The sequence below is a fragment of the Ipomoea triloba genome, chromosome 9 (assembly GCF_003576645.1).
Source record: "Ipomoea triloba cultivar NCNSP0323 chromosome 9, ASM357664v1".
NCBI lineage: Eukaryota > Viridiplantae > Streptophyta > Magnoliopsida > Solanales > Convolvulaceae > Ipomoea > Ipomoea triloba.
This window is the reverse complement of record NC_044924.1, coordinates 3,659,934-3,676,515: the sequence shown is the minus strand read 5'-3', so window position 1 is coordinate 3,676,515 and position 16,582 is coordinate 3,659,934. Positions and strand designations below refer to the sequence as shown.

At 35.7% G+C, this 16,582-nt stretch overlaps 2 protein-coding genes across 2 annotated transcripts; both read right to left on the bottom strand.

Annotated features, from left to right (window-relative positions):
- Positions 1–5,078: 5,078 nt before the first annotated feature.
- LOC116030640 (shikimate O-hydroxycinnamoyltransferase-like) lies at positions 5,079–6,882 on the bottom strand. Its single transcript, XM_031272948.1, has 2 exons — positions 6,380–6,882; positions 5,079–6,156 (listed from the first exon to the last, which is right to left on the bottom strand). The coding sequence occupies exons 1-2, from the start codon at positions 6,821–6,823 to the stop codon at positions 5,203–5,205; spliced, it is 1,398 nt and encodes a 465-aa protein (XP_031128808.1). The 5' UTR covers positions 6,824–6,882; the 3' UTR covers positions 5,079–5,202.
- A 6,155-nt stretch (positions 6,883–13,037) lies between these two features.
- Positions 13,038–14,549, bottom strand: LOC116028939 (neutral peroxidase-like). Its single transcript, XM_031270797.1, has 3 exons — positions 14,178–14,549; positions 13,904–14,089; positions 13,038–13,814 (listed from the first exon to the last, which is right to left on the bottom strand). Exons 1-3 carry the CDS (start codon positions 14,493–14,495, stop codon positions 13,257–13,259), a joined length of 1,062 nt encoding a protein of 353 aa, XP_031126657.1. The 5' UTR covers positions 14,496–14,549; the 3' UTR covers positions 13,038–13,256.
- Between the last annotated feature and the right edge of the window lie 2,033 nt (positions 14,550–16,582).

Genomic DNA, 16,582 nt, shown 5'->3' with positions numbered 1-16,582 from the left:
GGGGGGGGGGGGGGGGGGGGGGGGGGGGGGGGGGGGGGGGGGGGGGGGGGGGGGGGGGGGGGGGGGGGGGGGGGGGGGGAAAGGGGTATCTAATCTAGGGTTATATTTGAGACAAGACTGAGCAGTTGAATATAGAGAATTAGTCCAATTGGTTATTTAAAGCATATTAGAGGGAGAATGACAGATAGATGTTAGGAGGATGACGAAATCATGAAAACTTACTGCTCCTTAAATTTGGTTCATCAAATATTCATGATGTCTCTTTCTTACTTATTCCTTTTTTTTTACGTGTACTATTTGAGAGTGAACACCGAATATACCAACTCTTATATGTTCAAAAATTATTAAGGAGGAGTCAACCGCAATTGAACTCGTGATCTTGTGGTACAAAAATCATATGTCACCCATTTTAGGATGAAAATACTCATTAGCATAGTGGAAGTGTGTTGCACAATTCAAAATTTTTAATTTTGATGTTATTAAAATATTTAAGGATAACGAATTAAATGACATTTGTTTCGAATATTTCATATTAGATCTTGTTCGAAATGGTGTAATTTTATATTAATTTATAGGTAGATCAGTTCAATAAATATATGCTTGACACGTACATTAAGTTAACATTTGTTTCACTCTCTAAAATTATTATTATTATTACTTTTTCTATATAAGAAAAGAAAAAGTAAACGATAACAAAAATAAAAGTAACTGAGAGACACTATAAAATTTGGAGTCTAGCTCACAACACCCAAAATTAGCCGTCAAGGAAATCCATCCACCAGGTCTTTTCAAGGACACAACAATCCTAGTGTAAGAGTGTTGTAAATTTAAAATTAAAACGGGTATTGTTAAAAAAAAAAGTAAAAGCTTTATACATGAATATAATTGTACTGAACATTAAACTTTAGTAAAAGTAAAAGGTAAAAAGAAAAATGTAAAATAGAAATATCAAATTATTGAAAAGGAAAGAAAAGATGCAGGGCAAAGTGGTATAGACAGAATATGCGATCGTTATTTGTCGTACGGTAATATGATTTGTGTGAGCCATGACGTCGTCCGTTTCAAATCATTGTAGGGACACACATTTATTTCCTCTCCCATATGTTGAGAGAAAATTATAGTCCTACGACTAATGTGTGGACGCTTAACGTGTAATTCAATTTCCGCTATCATCATTAATATTCACGAGATACCTATAGCCAATAGTTTTTTTTTTTTTTCCTTTTTGAAAGAATATATAACACTATTAACTGCTATTTTACGTGTGAGTATGGCAGATGGAATTTTGGAAGAATTAAATGAATTCAACCGTTATATTAATATATTGACCATGAGAAATATGTGATATTGCGTTGATTCTGGGTTGTGAGTTTTCACGGTGGGAAGTACTCGTGGCCCTGCACTGTCACTTCTTACACGATCTGGGCCCCTCTAATCTCATCTTCTTCTACTAATAAATGCCCCAATCAACATTTACTAACTTCTTCCGCATAAAATCGCCACGACGGTGGGTTAGCAGACGCCAAGTTTCATCCTATCAAGAAAAGAAAGACTCGGGATCCAGTCTCATCAGCGACAGTATGAGAATAACTTAGGTCTAATCTCTATGTTCAACACTTCAACTGAGTTGGTCTCTGCCTAAGAATCTCACTTCCAGCTAGTGTTGCAAAAATCCCGCCTAGGCGCCGATTAATCCCCGCCTAGGCGCTAGGCGCTGGTCGACCGCCTAGCGTATCACATTAAATGGCCGGCTAGGCGACCGCCTAGGCGTCGACTAGACCGACTAGGTACCGACTAAGCCTTCTAATCGGTCGAGTAACTATTGTACTTTTTTTTAGTGGGTTATTTTACTCAAAACATCATCGTTTTAAGCGAAATAATCATAAATTGTACAAACTTTAGATATTTTTTAGGTTAATATTTAATATTTTAGTATTAACTATTAAAGTATTATATAATTTATAATTATTAGTCTTTAAAAATTTAAAAATACTTAAACAAATTTTAAAAAAATAAAATAAAATACACGGACGCCTAGGCTCCGATTAATCCCCGTCTAGGTGTCCTAGGCGCTAGGCGCTCCTCGAGCGCCTAGCGATTTTTTCAATCATGCTCCCAGCACAAGTCAGACTTAACTGACCCACGATATGACTTTGATACCATTTGTTAGTATCAAGTGCTAATCATTACACCAAAAAGATATAGCGAATGCATAATTTTATTTTTTAATATCGTCACACATTTTTAAGAGTTACCATTTACTAATCTCTGTCCAACAATCCATTTAATTACATGATATTAGGCTCGGCTCTTACCGGCCTCTGCCCAATGGACATTTTCCTTTGTAGTTGTAGAGTGAATAATACATAGTAATAAATAGTTTGTGATGAGGTAGAGTGTTTTGGATTTTGAGAGTTGGTAATTTCTAGAAACATCCATACAACGAATTGGGCTTAGAGATATATATGGCCCACGCATGAGTGCTCGCGGCTAGGGTGTGGTTTAAGGTCCATACTCCTCTAGAACATTGGCCCACACTCACATGTGAAACATCATACCTCCCCCAACAACTGCCATGCTATCTCAGGTTCATCAGACCTTATTACCTTAGCTTTCTTCATTAATATAACCTTAATTGTAAACGAAACCCACGATCGCCGCCACTTGGTAATTATAGTATTCATTGATTGAAATTGGCATACCAAATAATTGAGGAGTTGTATTTTTCATTATTTCGAAATGACATTGTGCTCAATAGGCCAGGGCTCTAGCCCGAAATAGCTAGAAGAAATTTTGGAGGTGACTAAGTGAGGATTAAATGATGACAATTAACACAAGAAAACAAACAGAAGGAGGGTTTAAGTGCTTAGCACTTACTAAACAAACACAAAACACTCAACGAGGACAATTAGGGGTAAACATATGTGTACATAACAGGTAGCCTTAAAGGCTTGGTTAAACAAAAATGACCTAAATCAGTTCAAAACATGCAAATATTAGACTTCACTTTGATAGTAATAAGGCAAGTTCTAACAAAACAAGTATCACAGATACATAAGCTTTCACTGACAATGCATAACACACTAGATCAATAATTGATTCAATGACTTCGGGCATTGACATTCTTTGCTCTTGAAAATCATAACTCTCCAAAGTGCCATCGTGATGAGGTAATTACTTTGTCATGATATATATTGAAGCAATAAAATGTTAAAGTTTATAGCATTTAATGTAAGCTCTTGAAAATCATAACTCTCCAAAGTGCCATTGTGATGAGATAATTACTTTGTCATGATATATGCTTGCCGAAATATTGAAGCAATAAAATGTTAAAGTTTATAGCATTTAATATACATTAAATATATATGGCAAAAACTTTTGTGTGTGTGTGTAAACATATATGTATGTACAAAGTAATGAGTCCATGTTTTTTTTTTTCCATTTTAATTAAAGTTCTTTTTTTATGTATGTACAAAGTAATGAGTCCATGTTTTTTTTTTTTCCATTTTAATTAAAGTTCAATTTTGGACCTACTTTATTTTTTTTTGAGTACAACTAACTCAAGTAAAAACCTACTGAAGCACAAGAGGCTCGAACCCACTCACATGCATCATCCATGTGAGAGTGTAAATCGGGACACCGGGTGCCACTAGACCACAAGGTATTTGGCATTTTGGACCTACTTGAATAGACTAAACTTAAACACAAATTATTGTCTAAATTTTTACTCCATACGGCATATAAGGATAAGTTTTATCCTTAAAATTTGACTTTCAAATTCTGATGTTTATCCATATATATGATTCTCTTCAATATATATATACATATATATATATGAAGTTGGCAATTAACGTCCATTTAACTGCCATTTAATTTTCCTATAAATAGGCATGCAAGCATGTATGCTTTACACGACAGAATGACAGTAGCGAGGAGAAGATTAAAGAAAATATATTTTCCTTAATAGGAAATAGGTAGAGGAAATTATTTTTTTACTCCGTATTTCTTAATTTTGTCTAATCGAAGTCTTATCAAACAGGGCCCTTATTACCTTAGCTTTCTTCATGAATATAACCTTAATTATAAACGAAACCCACAATCGCCGCCAGCTTTTGGTAATTATAGTATTCATCGATTGGAATTGGTATACCAAATAATTGAAGAGTTGTATTTGTCATTATTTCGAAATGACAATTTGCTCAATAGGTCTCTGGCCGGAAATAGCTAGAAGATATTTTGCAATCGTACGGAAGCCTGAAAATGGTTCATTCCTCTGTTATTTATTTATATTTTAAAGCCGCCAGGGACGACTGTCCTGGCGCCGTCGCCGGAAAAGGGATAAGGTATATCATACATGGCTTCAACAAGTTTGGCTTAGATTGTATTCACAAATGGCATTATCACTGTTGACAAAAACTTTAGAAGATAACTAGTGGTTCCATCTTGCATTCCTGCTACATTTAACCAACTTTTTTGTTTTTGTTTTTGTTTTTGGGTATTTGGTGAATATTATAATCAAAATTAGGTTTCGAAATTGCACATAAGTTCAATTCAACAAATTTGGCAGTTTTAGCACACATTAACATCTCAATTATGATAATTTAGGTATGTTAGACATACCTACCTGACAACATTAAATGTCATTTAGTGCTTTACATAGAAAGTCGTTGATGTTACACATTAAGTGAGACCTCACTTTAAAGCTATTACTCAATGATTGAGCCTAGTCCATGGCCAGAGCATCCATAGCAGTAGTTTATTCACCGCTTTTTAAGAAAAAATGTCAACATAGCAAGAGAGAGAAGAAGTGAGAGAGACAAAATTAACTCCTGCAAAATAGGCCCCACACAACACTTATTCCAGCTTGGCACGTCGTGGGTGGCTGTCACTCATGCGCCCAGCAGGGGCGTGCAGTGCAAGCGCGGCTGAAGCGAGCTGACCCATATGTTTTTTTAATTTTTTTTAATCATATTTGTTTTATTTTTTTTTCTCATCTTTTATTTTCTCTTTCCTAATAACATCTACGACAACTCTTCAAAAACCGCTAAAAAAAAAATCCACTAATGATGCTCTAATACTTTAGGATAACTCTGCTTCCATCTATTTATTATGTTGTATTACATGCATATTTAGGGTACATAAATTTGTAGTTAGACTAAAACAATGCTGAATCCACAATGATGAGATGAAGACGGTGGATGATCAATCGAAGTTGAGATGATCTGAAGTAAAAGGCTTGAAGACGTGTGAAGCATAAGTCTCTATCAATTCCACCTCTTCTTTCTGCAGATGCATGTAAACAATCCAATCTCCGTTCCCTTTCGGACTTGGCATCGGCATTACGTATCCCGATTGCCCTCCCCACGGAAAATGATACGATCCAAACGCCGGCTTCCCCCAACCAAAATCTATCTTTCTCACCGGAAACCGCTGCCCCGACGACACCACCAATGCCGCTCCGTCGCCGCTGCAGGCGTATACTTTCGCCACGGCCGGCTCGGGGCGGTGAGCTTCCACCCAATCAATGAGTCCAAGGAAATGTTCCCTCGTCACAGCTTCCTCTAAGAACTCGTGCACGGCGGATGCCACCCAAGTCAGCGGATTTTCGCTAAGTTCTTCAATGGTTTTCTCTCCGAATGGAATCGAAAGAACGTTTCCGAAGTACCCTTTGAAAGATTTGGCTTTATTTTCGTCGCCGCTGCTCAATCTTGTCCTCCCGTCCACCACGATCCCCAACCTGAAATTCTTGAAATTCCGGCGACTCTTCCCTGAGGCAACTGTTTTCCAGAGAAAGGCACAGAATGCCTCGACCTTCGTGACATCTTTCTTAGAGTAATCGTTGGCTTGTGATTGGAGATGCCTGATTTGCTCTGCCGTGACACAGTATATCCGGGATATTAAGGGTTCTTCCACTCCCGCGGGCTCCGGCAGTGGGAGTGATGAAATTGGTACGTACATGTTGGCAACGGAGAGATCGTAATGGCCGGGGCGCCGTGGGAAAAGAAATGATCGCCTGAAACATGGCTGCTGGGACGGTATCTTCGACTGAGCTATTTCCGACCAAGATACCAGAAACATGTTGGTAGAATAGGCATCGGCCACCCGGTGATCAAACGTACATGCCACCACTATTCCTCCGCATTTCAGTTCTGTAGCCTGTCACATCATATATATCCTTAAATTAGTTTCGTTGTCCTTAAAGTCACGACGACATGTTGACTTTGCATGCATATATGCATGCAAAAACAATAGGAAGAGTTAACCCACCAAGCTAGTTAAAGATACAAACTTATAACCACAAGATTACGAGTTTAAATCTCATGCCAGCCTCTTTAGTTTGAGACAGTCACTTATATATAAGTAACATAGGTTGGTTTACCTGAACAGCAAGGACGCCATGCTTCTTCTTGGGAACGAGCTTGCCTTCAACGCTGTCATCAGGATTATACAAGTTTAGTTTTCTGAGCTCCACATCAGCAAATGCTTGGATGAAATCTACGCCTCGGTTATTACAAATCAGCTCCGGCTCTCCGGCGAGGTTCTGCTCCACCTCACCGGCCAGCGCATAGAAGGAGACCAGCGCCTCAGACAAGGCCGCCTTGAGAGTATTCACCATCGAACCAAACGTCGCATAATGTTCATCGGTCGTGGCTTGATCCGAAGCCGCCGCAGGTTTTTGGTAACACAAGAAAACCCCGACATCAACCGGAGGCAAGAGCAAGTCGAGGTTGGAATGTGGGAGATAATGCTCTTGCAGTGGCAGCGCCGCTGCTACAACTTCTTTCTTCGTCACGCTCACGTTGAAGTTGCTGTTATAAACCATAGTTTTTTATTTTCTTATTGGTTTTTCTTCTGATCTTTGCCAATATGCTCGAAAGTGGGAAATTGGGCGGGATGGGAATCTAAAGAAGTATTGGTATGTATTTATAGGCAATGATTGAATGGCCGGATAGATTAGTGACCCATTGATTCAGTCTTTGTTCAATACCATTACTCCCCCACGAATTGGTTTTAAAGTTGACTTATTAAAAATGTATTCCCAATTGTGAATATAATACAAGTTGGGAGCTGGCTAGCTTAGCAGTGTTTTATTGTACAGTATAGGGAAACAGCGAGCAAGTTGGCTTTACACGGATTCCCAAGTGGTAATATCAAATGTTGACTACAACCCTCAGTCCTGCTACATTAAACGAACACAACCACAATAATGTTAGGAGTCAACTCTTAACATTACATGCAAGTTGAATAATTACGCCGTGTCGGTTAGTTTCAACTCTTAAACAAAAGTCAACGCAATTATATGAGTCAAACACGATCAGAGTTGAGTTGGGTGAAAATGTAAAAATATTTATCACAAAATATGAAACACAATCAATTAGATAAAATAATTTGAATAACATTATATTCATATATAAATACTTTTTAGTTTTAATTTCTTTTAATGAGATATTAACTTTAAGTCTTTTTTTAATGGGGTGTTTGGCAAACGGCTGGTAGCTGATAGCTGATTGGTTTAGTTAGTAGTTGATGGTTGATTGCGTTAATTGGTTTGACCAACTGGTTGTATTAGCTAGTTATAAAAAATTTGTTTGGTAAATTAATTTTGTAGTAGTAGCTGATTGATGTAAAACGACATTTAAGGGTATGAGTGTATTGTATTATTTCAACCTTTCAATATGCCAAGAAGATAAATTCTTATTAATAAATAATTATAAAATTTGGGTATCATCTACACTTTTTTAAGGACATAATAAGTTAATTATTTTTGCTTATTTAACTCTTATTAAATTATACTCTAAAACAATTTTTATTAATTATTTTCAATTATTATTATTATTATTATTATTAAAAATGATAAAATCATCACCCGTTGTTGTTGTTGTTATTATTATTATTATTATTATTATTATAAAATAACAAACACACCACTCATTTAAAAGTAAATCCCATTGATTTCAAAGGATAAAATAGTCAATATACGTATTGATCTCAACGGCAAATTATGCTACGTCGTTTTTGTCTTTTTCTTCTTTTTTTTTTTTTTTAAATTAGTAAACATATTGATGAATATAGAGTTATCCAAAAATGTGTGAATGTAGAGATTTCAAAATGTGAATGTAGAGTATAGAAATCGTGAATGTAGATTTATGATTGTGTGAATGTAGAGTTGCCCAGAAATGTGTGAATGTGGAGGTTTCAAATTGTGAATATAGAGTATAAAAATCGTGAATGTAGAGTTATGCATGTGTGAATCTGTAATAGAGTTAAGAAGTTCTAGCAACTTGTAGCCCTGTAATGTGTGAATGTGGAGTTCTCAAGTTGTGAATATGGAGTATAGGACCTGTGAATATAGAGTTTTGAATGTGTGAATGCATAACAGTGGTAATATAGTTACTAAACATATAATCCTGTAATGTGTGAATGTGGAGTTTACAAAGTGTGAATGTAGAGTATAGTGTATGTGAATGTAGACCCAGGTCCACGGCATAACAACCCGATCCCAACCAGCTGATACAAAAAGCTACATTCATAAGCTTTTTAATTTTCAGCTTAATGGCCCAATTAGATAAGACCAATAACCCATTTACCAAACAGTTCAAAATAAGCCCAGGCGAGCGCCTAAATTTTTTATTTTATTTTTTAACAATTTTTTATTTTGTTTTTTTCCTCCATCCAATTTTCTCTATCCTAATCACATATGTAAAATCCCCTCAAAAATTTCACACTATTGAAGGAGACCTAATGGTGATGAATTGATAATGATGATGGGAACTTTTGTACCATTTTTTAAATTAATTTTTTCTAAATGAGGAAAAAAAAAACAATTGTAACCGTCAGTACATGTCCGTACGAGGTAGAAGACTAGGTCGATACCTACCCTAGGCAAAATCAGTATGGAAATAGAAATACGTACTTACGGAGTATTTCTCATCATGTCAACCTGCTGGGAAAATAAAAAAAATAAAAAAGCAAAAATTAAAGTAATTGCTAGTGGTTATGAAACCGCGCGCAAGCTGACGAGTATACTATGGACGGTTCATACCAAACCTGTAATTAAATTAATTACTCCAATTTGGTTGTTACGTTACATTACCATGTGTACGTAATCATCGTTTCAGACATGGATTGATACCAACATTCTTAGTTTAGTTTATGAATAGATTCCCGAGATGAAAGATTAATCCAAGAAGCTAGGATGGATATGCAATGAACAGATGTTTCTTTATAATTTTTTTCCCCATTTTGTGTAGTCTTCCGCCCAACAATCCCATTTTAACACCTGCCAATCTTAAGTGTTCAACATACTTTCAACGGAATGGATCAAGTGTTTAATAGTGAAATCTTCATTTATTGGTATTGATACGAACAATAATACTAAAAAATGCTCTCAAGAACTAAACCGTCGGAAGCTAGGGATCGCCCACCGAAAGTTCAAGATCTTCTTGAACGTAGCACCAAGAAGTCGAAAAGAGATGATGGCTCACCCCTCCATGCTGGCATTAGCCACTCACCGAGTCACCGGAGGTCGTTCCTGAAACACCTTTGACGACATCCGACGCAAATTATTTGAACGCTGCAATCCCATCTGTACCGTGACATATAAGCAAAGCTTGAATGAAATTTAAATTCTAAAAAACAAAAATCAATAAATTAAGATTTCATATTCGATCTATTATTTACTTCTTACTATGCGGAAGTTTAACGATTTCATAAGAAAAAAAATATAAGATACTAGGAAAATTCATCCCCACCTAATATTTTAGAAAAAAATATAATAAAAAACTTTCACACTAATCAAATATGAGATTGAATTCATGACTTTAACAAATTGTTGGGGAAAAAAAATTCTTCTAAACCAAACAGGAGGGAGGTGTTGCTTACCTATTTAGGTAAAGTAGTTGTACAACTAATAAATTGCATTTCCTATGTTCGGGTCAAACCAATTGTAAAAAAGATAGAGACTTCATTACTTCTATATTTGGAGATACATGGCATCAGCAAGTTTGGCTTGTATTCACAAATAGTATTATCACCGTTGACTACAACTTTAATTTAGAAGATACTTGGTGGTTCCATGATGCTACATTCAACAAACTTTTTTTTTTTAAGTTCAAATATGAGAATCAAAATTAGGTATCGAGATGGCACAATAAATTTAACTTAACAAATTTGGTAAATCTAATAATTTAGATCAATTACGTTAGACACGCACACCAGACATCATTAAATGTCATTTAGTGCTTCACATAAGAAGTCATTGCCGCTACATATTAGGCAAGGTGTCAGTGTTACTTTGGAGCTATTACTCGATGATTGTGCTAGTCAAACACTTAATAATGTAAAATAACCCTCTTTATAAATTACAAGTCTTTACATTACACTTAGATCAACTTCCATACATTTGTATGGTGATTTGACTATTTTCAGCTCATAATAATCGTACACGAAGATGGGTTAAACACTTATTTCATGTATGTATTATATATGTTGTATAACAAGACTGAATTAGCCCAAGGAAATGGTCCCTCGTCAGAGCTTCCTCTAAGAACTCGTGCACGGCGGATGCCACCCAAGTCAGCGGTTTTTCTCTCAGTTCTTCAATAGTTTTCTCTTCAAAATCTTATACAATTATTCCTAACAATAACTAATCGCATGACCATCCAAAATATCTAAGAGTCGAAATCACATTGAAATTATTAAGCACATATATAATTAATGAAAATATAATTTTGCTTCTCTATGAAGCAAATTATATTAGGGATCAAAGTCGATCTTGCAGAACTTGATCCGAAACGATATTCATATTATGTACATGCAGTTAACAAATTATATACATGTAAATAAACTAACATGCCATTTTGTTGAAATGAAGGAATTAAGTGGGAAATGAATTATAATTCCGCGAGAAAAGAATAAAGTAGAAATTCAAATTTCATTGTTTGGTATACATAAATATAATTAAAGATAATTTCAATTATAGTGTTTGTGAATTGAAAGGAAATCATGGGAGATGCCCTTAAAATTTTGGTTGTGAAAATCGAATTTTCTGTATAGAATGGTGTATTGTATTGGGCCATCATGCTAAATATTTATTTATTGGGCCGTTTCATGTTTTAAATCCATATGGCCTCAAAATCTCTTTATTAATTACTGTTTGTTGTTGTTGTTGTTGTTGTTGTTATACCACTTGATGAGATTATGGACCAATACAATTAGTTCAAGAAGTGGTATTTTAAGTGGGCAACCCAATAACGAGCGTTTGTTCATTGTAAGAATATTATGAGACAACTAATTAATGACCATAAAGGCTACCTTAATAATTTAGATAGTGAAAAAAAATATGTGCCTTAATTGTCAGTCAATAATTTATAGAGAACCTTGCAACCACCATGGAAAGTTATAAATATGAGGATGACGGTAATTCACTTTACCAATGATAACGTTATACATTGTTAACCTATTTAATTTGAGCAATACAACCCTATTATAGTAAAATTACTTTTCATCATTTTCCATTTGAGTTAATTATATATCATCGCCCCTAAAAGATTTTTTTTTATTACTTTGAATTTAATTCCCTTAAAAATAAATTTATCATTTATTTATTTATTAATTATTTCATACAAACTATAAATTAAAATAAAATTATAACCTGTGAAAGTAACAGAACGACGTTTTATTTCATATTCACTTTTCCAAAGTAATTATGCGTAATGCTACATGTGCTTTTGCAAAAGTTCATGCATGCATGCATGCAACTATGCAAGTAGAGATATAGGACCACACTTTTTCTATTATATATCCAATAATACTTTATTATTCTTTTTTTTTTTCATTTCCTAAAGAAATAGTACAGCACAGTATTATTTGCTTTGACTGTCCCCAATCCCTCTTAGAATTGGATTCATTCGTGGTCGATAAATTTTTATATTCATCATTCACTCTGAATAAATTTATTTATATTACAAATTAATTACATAAACATGTACTATAAGATATTATGTTGATGAGTATTATATTCGTACATCAACTCGTACTGCAATAAGTACGTCCATGAACACCATTAGTTCTGACTTTTGAAACTTGATTATTACATTTTGTACACTTCGGACAAGAAAATAAAATATTGAGTGGGGTGATAATATTGACCATATGATATGAAGAATATAATGCCGGAAAAGAGGCCACCGTTACGGGCAACTTGACCAAGACGGAAATCCAGTATATATAATTCACATTATTAGGCCTAGTTGACAAACAAAAGTCGCGATTGTGGCAGTTGATAGATGCAGTGCATGTAATCAACAAACCCCGCTTGTATTATATTATCATACGTGCATATATCATTGAAAACATTTTTTTCTGAATGATTATGGAATCGTGCTACCACTATTGAGAGTATTTATAGGATAAACATCGCCTTTGAATTTCTGACTTAACTTCGAGTTTAGATTGGTATTGTATGAGTTACTCTTATATTAGAGTATGTGTTTTTATCAGTAAAAATACAAAAACTACTTTTTGGAGATATTTAGAGGTGATAACGATAGAGCTGGCACCAAACACTTTTTTTTTTTTTTTTTTTTTTAATTTTCTTAGAGTCACCCTTGCTTAGGTGGGGCGAGATTAGCCAAGCAACATCTAGCACATGCACAAATCAAGAAAACTAACTTTATTGTAGATTAGATAATAAACCGATAACATGCGCTAATTAATTGTTCCTCCATGTGAATTGAGGTTTATTCGATTTTGTCATATATTTCCAACATTAAGTGGCTTGTAATTTTTGTGATTTCTTTACCTCCTTTTTTTTTTTAAACCTTGTATTGTATGAAAGTAACAAAACAACGTTATTTCATATTCACTTTTCCAAAGTAATAATGCGTACTACAATACTAGGGCATGTGCTTTTGCAAAAGTAGTTCATGCATGCGAGTACAAGAGATTAGGTGCAACGTGCAAATAGAGATATAGGATATACACTTTTCGATCTACCCAATATTGCTTTATTCTTAAAGCTCATGGTCATGATGATATTATATGGATGCAAAAACAAAATATTATATTATTTCCGATTTTTGGAATTAGGTCCACAGATCACAACTCACAAGAAGAAATGCCACAAGCTACATTTTTATTTTGACCATACAAACTGGGAATCTTACACTAGGACAGGTATTCAGACACATCCCTTAACTGAGGTTGAGAGTTCAAACTGAGTACTGAGAGAAATTTATATTATTTTTGTTACGGTCTCACATGGCAGCCACGGAAGTGGGATTCACGATGCTACAAACATCGCGGATTTCAAGCTGGACGCCGGCCGAGGGAGCCAGGTTGCCCATCTTGACCATGGCGACGGCGAAGTCGGAGAGGAAAGCGCCGGTGCCGTCCCGGTATCTCCTCACGGCGGCGGTGGTAGTTGTGCCGTTCAACAGCACTTGGTCCGAGAAAAGGAGGCCTTGACCGTCGACTATGTCCCGGAAATAACGCGTGTCCATGGTGCTTGGTGTGGGGTCCAGCCCGACCAGACCCGTGTCTCCCGCTGCCACGGGGCAGGTGCACTGCAGCGTCGAGTTTCTGGCTTGGTTAAGGTTATTGCTGCTGCACAAAACCGCGCACCTAGCGAACCCCACCGTGTGAGCTCCGGCCAACGCCACCATCTCCGTTTGGTTAAAACCCTTGTCGGCGAACTTCCGGGTTTGTGTTGCCAGGTCGTCGAACGGCGCCGGAAGTTGGTTATTTGCTCCGGTGAGGTTGAAAGATCTTGCATCTCTTCTCCCCAAGTTCACAGTGTAGGTTTGACCTCCCAGCTGACCGTCATTAATAACCAATTCAATTAACCACATATACATGCATACTAAATTGAAACCCTAATCTATGAAATTCAAATACAACTTACTTTAACAACAGAATCACGAGCAGCAATAGCTAAGACATCTGCACACGATACAGGTGTGTCTGAACATTTAGATTTCGCGTTTTGTTTTGCTCGCTCAATCACTTCAAACCCCCTAACCGAGTTAGCATTAGCCGGTGCACTTTGCTCCCCATTAGTGGCATTTAGAAGGATCCCTCCATCGCAACCCTAATATAGATCACATTAACACAATTAGGAACATGGACAAACATTTTTCATGAATAAATGAATTGAAGACACATAATAATTTACGTACATCCACGAAGCAGTCATGGAAGAAGAGGCGAATGAGAGAAGCTCCCATTCGTGTTTCATTAGTAATGGCAGCTTCCACAATTTCTTTAACAGCGGAGAACACGCAGGCTTCGTCGGAAAGCATGCCGGACGATGATTTACCCAAACCTAGAGCCCTTAGAATGTTGGCTGACTCTAATGTTTCATCAAGCCATGTTGGGATAAGCTGAAGCTCAGTGCCATTAATGGCTGAGGAAGTGTTCTGGTAAATAGAGTAGCCAGCTAGGGCCAGAGCCACGAAGCTCAGGGCAAGACTGAGCTTTGTTGCGAAAGAAGCCATGATGTAATGCTAAGAGAGAAGTATGAAGAAGAAGATGGAGAATGGCTTGAGGATGAAGGGCTTCCATGGCAGTGCTTAAATAGGAAAAGTGGTAGTGCTAAAGTCATTGTTTATTGTCTGGGAATAAATTTAATGATGAAAAGGAAAGCAAACTGAGATGTGATTGGTTCCAGATTGACTATCCAGAAACTATACCAGTCCTTTGCAAAAAAAAAAAAAAAAAGAAACTATACCAGTATATATGTATGTATAGTAATTAACTTGTGGTACAGTGCCACCAAGTTACACTCTTATATGGGAGGAATTCATATTGACTTTTTGTGAGAAAGTAGTTATGAGCAGATATGCCTTGTAACAAAGTAGTAGTACTAAAAAGAAGTACGAAAAAGTAACTGACGACAAAACATAGGTGGTTTTGCTACGTTGATCAATCCTCCAACTTGTCAAAACCACGTTTTCAACAAACCATATAAATTCAACATTGCATTACTTTCTTGCTGGTTTCCTGTCGGGTAGACTCGGACGTCGCGTGGTTGCCATATTCAAAATATTTTGCTCATATTTTCAACTATCAATGGCATACATAGAGATTATTAGGGAGGGGAAAATCGCAAGTGCTAGGAAGTGGGAACAACTCCAATCAAGTTGGTCAAATCGTTAACTTAGTAACAACAAGATAGACTATGAGCAAACTAAGTTAATTTATATCTGACCCTTAATTTGCCAACTAAGGTTACAAGACAGAGTTTATTTTATACACATCCTCTCGTTGTGCAATTTTCTCGTTACCCAAAATAGCAATAGTGGTCGTCTATACATAGGTATGCCCGCTGTGGAAATGGCAAATGGGAATCAAAGACGTTTAATTTACTGGTTTTAAAAATATATTTATATACATAAACTGAATAATCTATAATAATATTTAAAAGTAACACTAACTCGGATTTGGTCAGACGACATATGGAATGCCTTTTAACAACTTTCGACCTTACAATTGTATTAACAATATGTTTATCATACGAGTATTATTTATGATATATTTTTACTTTGTTAGTTATTGTAAAATAAGATATAGAAAATAATTAAAGTAACTATAAAATAAAGAGGGTGTAGATTTTCCATGTTCGAAATAACGTAAAGAAACACGTACTGAAACAAGGTAGTTGGGACTTGGGAGGCGGCTATTCAAAGAAACGTTGGTCCGACTATTCTATATATGAATTGAACTTTATTATGATCCCAATTGGTGATTAGGTTTTACATTGATCACACTTTTCAAAGCCGCCCCAGAAGAAATCATTAACCAATTGTATTTCAAGAAATCTAAATATATGCTAAAGTTTCAAATATAATTAATAAAAATATTTTAAAAAAATTAAAGATACAATATCTCCATATGACCATATATAAGAAACCCCGGCCCCCCCTGTTTTCATTGACTTTTTTAAATTTGTTTTGTTATTGAAAGATATGAAGAAGTCCATAAAACATTTTTGAGTTGAATGTAGATAGATGCCACACTACAAGTTCAGAATCTAAAATCGTATAGTACCTACTTATTATAATATTTCCCACTTGCTCCTTAAATTACTGCCATGGACCATAGTGCATATAATTGTCAATTTTGACAATCACATGGTGTGGCTGGCACATGCAATGCCTATTTTTAGATAATTCTTTTCTAGGGTTAGTTGATTTACTCAACAAGTTTGAACTCAAAACTTAGGGTGTGTTTGGTAACCTGTAAAATAGCTTCCGAAAAATGTTTTTCGAGTTTTCAGTGTTTGGCAACGTCCGGAAAATGTGGTCAACGGAAAATGTTTTCCGTTGACCAAGGAAAATCAGTTCATTTTCCGGAAAATGACTTACGGAATTTTTTTTCGTAAGTCATTTTTCGGAATCGCCAAAATGACCGTTTCGCATGTTCTCGACCAAAATCAAGTCATATCACCCATGACTATGGACCAAGGAGGTGGGGAAACCGCCGGAAACCTTTGCTACGTTTATATATATATATATATATATATATATATATATATATATATATATATATATATATATATATATATATATATATATATATATAT

Coding starts and splice junctions, on each gene's coding strand:
- LOC116030640 (XM_031272948.1), bottom strand. CDS start 6,823: ATGGTTTATAACAGCAACTTCAACGTGAGCGTGACGAAGAAAGAAGTT. Junction 6,157..6,379: donor ATGGCGTCCTTGCTGTTCAG/GTAAACCAACCT, acceptor ATGATGTGACAG/GCTACAGAACTGAAATGCGG.
- LOC116028939 (XM_031270797.1), bottom strand. CDS start 14,495: ATGGCTTCTTTCGCAACAAAGCTCAGTCTTGCCCTGAGCTTCGTGGCT. Junction 14,090..14,177: donor TCCATGACTGCTTCGTGGAT/GTACGTAAATTA, acceptor GATCTATATTAG/GGTTGCGATGGAGGGATCCT. Junction 13,815..13,903: donor CTCGTGATTCTGTTGTTAAA/GTAAGTTGTATT, acceptor AATGACGGTCAG/CTGGGAGGTCAAACCTACAC.